The 3,145-nt window shown below is 39.1% G+C and overlaps 1 protein-coding gene across 1 annotated transcript; it reads left to right on the plus strand.

The window, feature by feature from the left end:
• The first annotated feature begins 6 nt into the window (after window positions 1–6).
• Window positions 7–665, plus strand: LOC104951104 (sialic acid synthase). The gene is made up of 3 exons (XM_010777741.1): window positions 7–23; window positions 103–202; window positions 484–665. The coding sequence occupies exons 1-3, from the start codon at window positions 15–17 to the stop codon at window positions 663–665; spliced, it is 291 nt and encodes a 96-aa protein (XP_010776043.1). The 5' UTR covers window positions 7–14.
• The last annotated feature ends 2,480 nt before the right edge of the window (window positions 666–3,145 follow it).

Genomic DNA, 3,145 nt, shown 5'->3' on the forward strand with positions numbered 1-3,145 from the left:
TCACAGCCTCTGGGATGGACGAGGTAAGAAAGACAGTTTTGATGAAGCCTTTAAGACATTTTAATCAGGTTTAAGTTTAATAATGACTTTTATTTTCTTTAGATGGCAGTGGAGTTCCTCGATGAGATCAATGTGCCTTTCTTCAAAGTAGGCTCTGGAGACACCAACAACTTCCCCTATCTGAAGACGACTGCCGAGAAAGGTGAGACTGGACCTTTATATCTGGGGAAATTAATACATGTGAGATGTATTTAATGGTGAATAAAAAAAACCTGTGCATTTAATAACTATTACATGTAAGCCAGATCTAAAAAGATTAGATAAACTGAACATTTGTCCAAATGCCTATCTTTGTAGAAATTAGTTAAAACTGGGATTAAAGTGAAACAAGTTTGAGTTCTGAACTACAGGGATTCCTGAAGGCATTTAGCCTTCTGCCCATGTTAGCTAAGATTTTTACCAAGCTTATTTTGTCTGTGTCAGGACGGCCCATGTTAGTGTCCAGTGGGATGCAGAGCATGGAGACGATGCGTCGGGTCTACCAAACAGTGAAGGAGCACAACCCTAACTTTGCCATCCTGCAGTGCACCAGCGCCTACCCTCTGGAGGCTGAAGATGTCAACCTCAGAGTTCTAGCGGTGAGAAGAATTGATTTTTACTATTAATAGTATTACTTTTATGAAACGTTTGGCACAAAACAACACATTATTAAATATATTTAAATCAGATCAGATTATATTACTGCATTAAAGGTCCCATGTCATGGCCATGGCCGTTGCATGTCACATCTCCACATAACTGCTCATGTCACTGTCACTAGTATTTATTTGTACATACTAGGGCTGTACCCGAATATCCGAATATTCGTTCGTTGGAGTACTATTCAGGGTTTCAATTTCATTTTTCGTTTTGTTTGTTTTTTCGTTTTATCCCCGTTTTCTTTTCAAATTGAATTTATTGAAAAATCCAATATCAACGTAAGCGCTTGTGCCTCTTCGGGGGGTGCAAACACTTAACCATAAACGTTAATTTTTACTTTCTCCGTCTTTATATGTAGATATAACTTTTCTCCGTTAATCTCCGTCATGTTGTTTCCAAAGCAACAACTACTTCCTGTCAACTGCGCTAACTCTCCCTCAAAATAAAAGCATGTCCATAAATAGGAAGCCAAGCCAAATGACACAAGATATATACAACTGCAACGAAAGTAACAAACACAATGCAATGTCTTTTTCAAATTCAAAGAACACAAATTGGGTTGAATACATGAACAAATAACTATAACACAACAATACTGTCGAATAACAAAATGAATGCCGTGAATAAAACCGAAATAAACGTGTTGAAGCGGTTCGCTGCTGATTACTACGCACTCCCCTCCGCCCGCGCGGGCCGAATAACCGAATATTCGCTGCTGATTACCACTGAATATCCGGAGACAGCCCTAGTGTCATCCATCACTTTTTATCTCCGGCAGTTAGGACACAACCACTAAAGGCTTTTAAAAGACTGTTCCTTCCTGTTCTGCATACAAATAGAGTTTATTTTATTTGTATAAGTCTCAATGGCTCACTCTTTGTCCTTTTGACAGATGGATTTCAAATAAGTAAAAATCTCCCCAAAAAAAAACTTCAACAGAAGAGAATAGCAGAAACCTCGGGTAGATCAACTGAAAAAGTATTCGTTTGCCCAGGACGGACCAACGCGCAATATATGTTGTGCATATAGACAATTAGAATAACCAAAAATATATACACTTCCTATGTTAACCTATTATAAAACAATTGGATCTGGGAGGACGTCAGCATCTTACCTTAGTTGTTGAAACACGACCCCTCCATCTTCAAACCTGGTTTAGGGCAGGATACACAAGCACAAGAATCCAAACTGAACCACTTAAATCACACAGATAAAAGGATAGCATAAAACTGAGAAAGAGAGTGCCTGAGGCTTTTAATGTTCTGTAACAGATCGAAGAAACATATGGATTTTAAGAGATGTTATCTTTGTAGGTTCAACATAAACAGCTGCGTCTCTCTTATTCATGCTTTCTGGACTTTTTCTATAGACTTTCTTATTCAGATGGCTAGAACCATGGGGAATATTATTAATCACTCGGTGTAATATAAATATGAATCTCTACAAACATTATTAAATAAACCTCCTGTTTTGGGCTGTTGCACTGTAAAAACTGTTGCTTTGGTAAAATGAAAAGAAATTGTGTCAATTGATTCCAAGCAATTTTAAGATTTTAGTGAACTTTTGCATTTTCTGAGTTGGTGAAACATACTTTTTTAGTTTTCCTCTACTCAAGAACGTGTTACTTTGCTAAAACTTAAAAAAAAATGGTCAAGCGATTCCAAGCTATTATAGGAGTTGGGTAAACTCACTGATGTGATTTTTTCTGCATGTGAAAAGTTGAGTTTAGCCTACAATTAAAAGCCAAGATATTAAGTGTAACCAATGCAAATAACAATCTGCTAAGAACCACATTAGACACGAATGAATTAAAACTGCGGTCACAGTCGTGCGGGCAGTGATGAGCGGGCCCTCGCGTCTATGCGCCTGTCGGGGTGGGTCGCTGGTCGACTCGGCGTCAAGTCGACGCACGCGAGTCCTCCGAAATGAGCCGTTTGTCATTTCTATAATTTTCGCATCCTCGACCGCTCGCTCCTCCGGCAGCGACCCAGAAACGGATGTCGGCGCGTCTCGAAGAAAAACTAATTTAGCTAAAGGCTCATCGAGGATTGATTATCGAGGAGGCTGTCTGGAGGAGCCGTAACCGAGGGTACAAAGATGGAGAGGAGAGAGGAGAGAGGAGTCTCTCTGGAGGAGCTATAACCAAGGGTACACTGATATATTCTCCGGAGTCGATTTTAGCCAACAGTGATGTTTAAAAGAGGCGTGACGCATGGCTGGACTTATGTCAACGAAGCACAGCTCTGCAAACTCTTCCCGTTGTGATTATAAGTTATTTATAGGGGTGCACCGAATGGGAAATTCTTGGCCGAAACCGATACAGAAAATAGGAAACAGTTGGCCGAAAACCGAATGCCGAAAGGCCGAAAATGATTAATAGAAATATATATATATATATATATATATATATATATATATATAATGTATACTATTTTTTACCAATGTT

The sequence above is a fragment of the Notothenia coriiceps genome, unplaced genomic scaffold, assembly GCF_000735185.1.
Source record: "Notothenia coriiceps isolate Sejong01 unplaced genomic scaffold, NC01 NC01_scaffold00018528, whole genome shotgun sequence".
NCBI classification, from domain to species: Eukaryota; Metazoa; Chordata; class Actinopteri; order Perciformes; family Nototheniidae; genus Notothenia; species Notothenia coriiceps.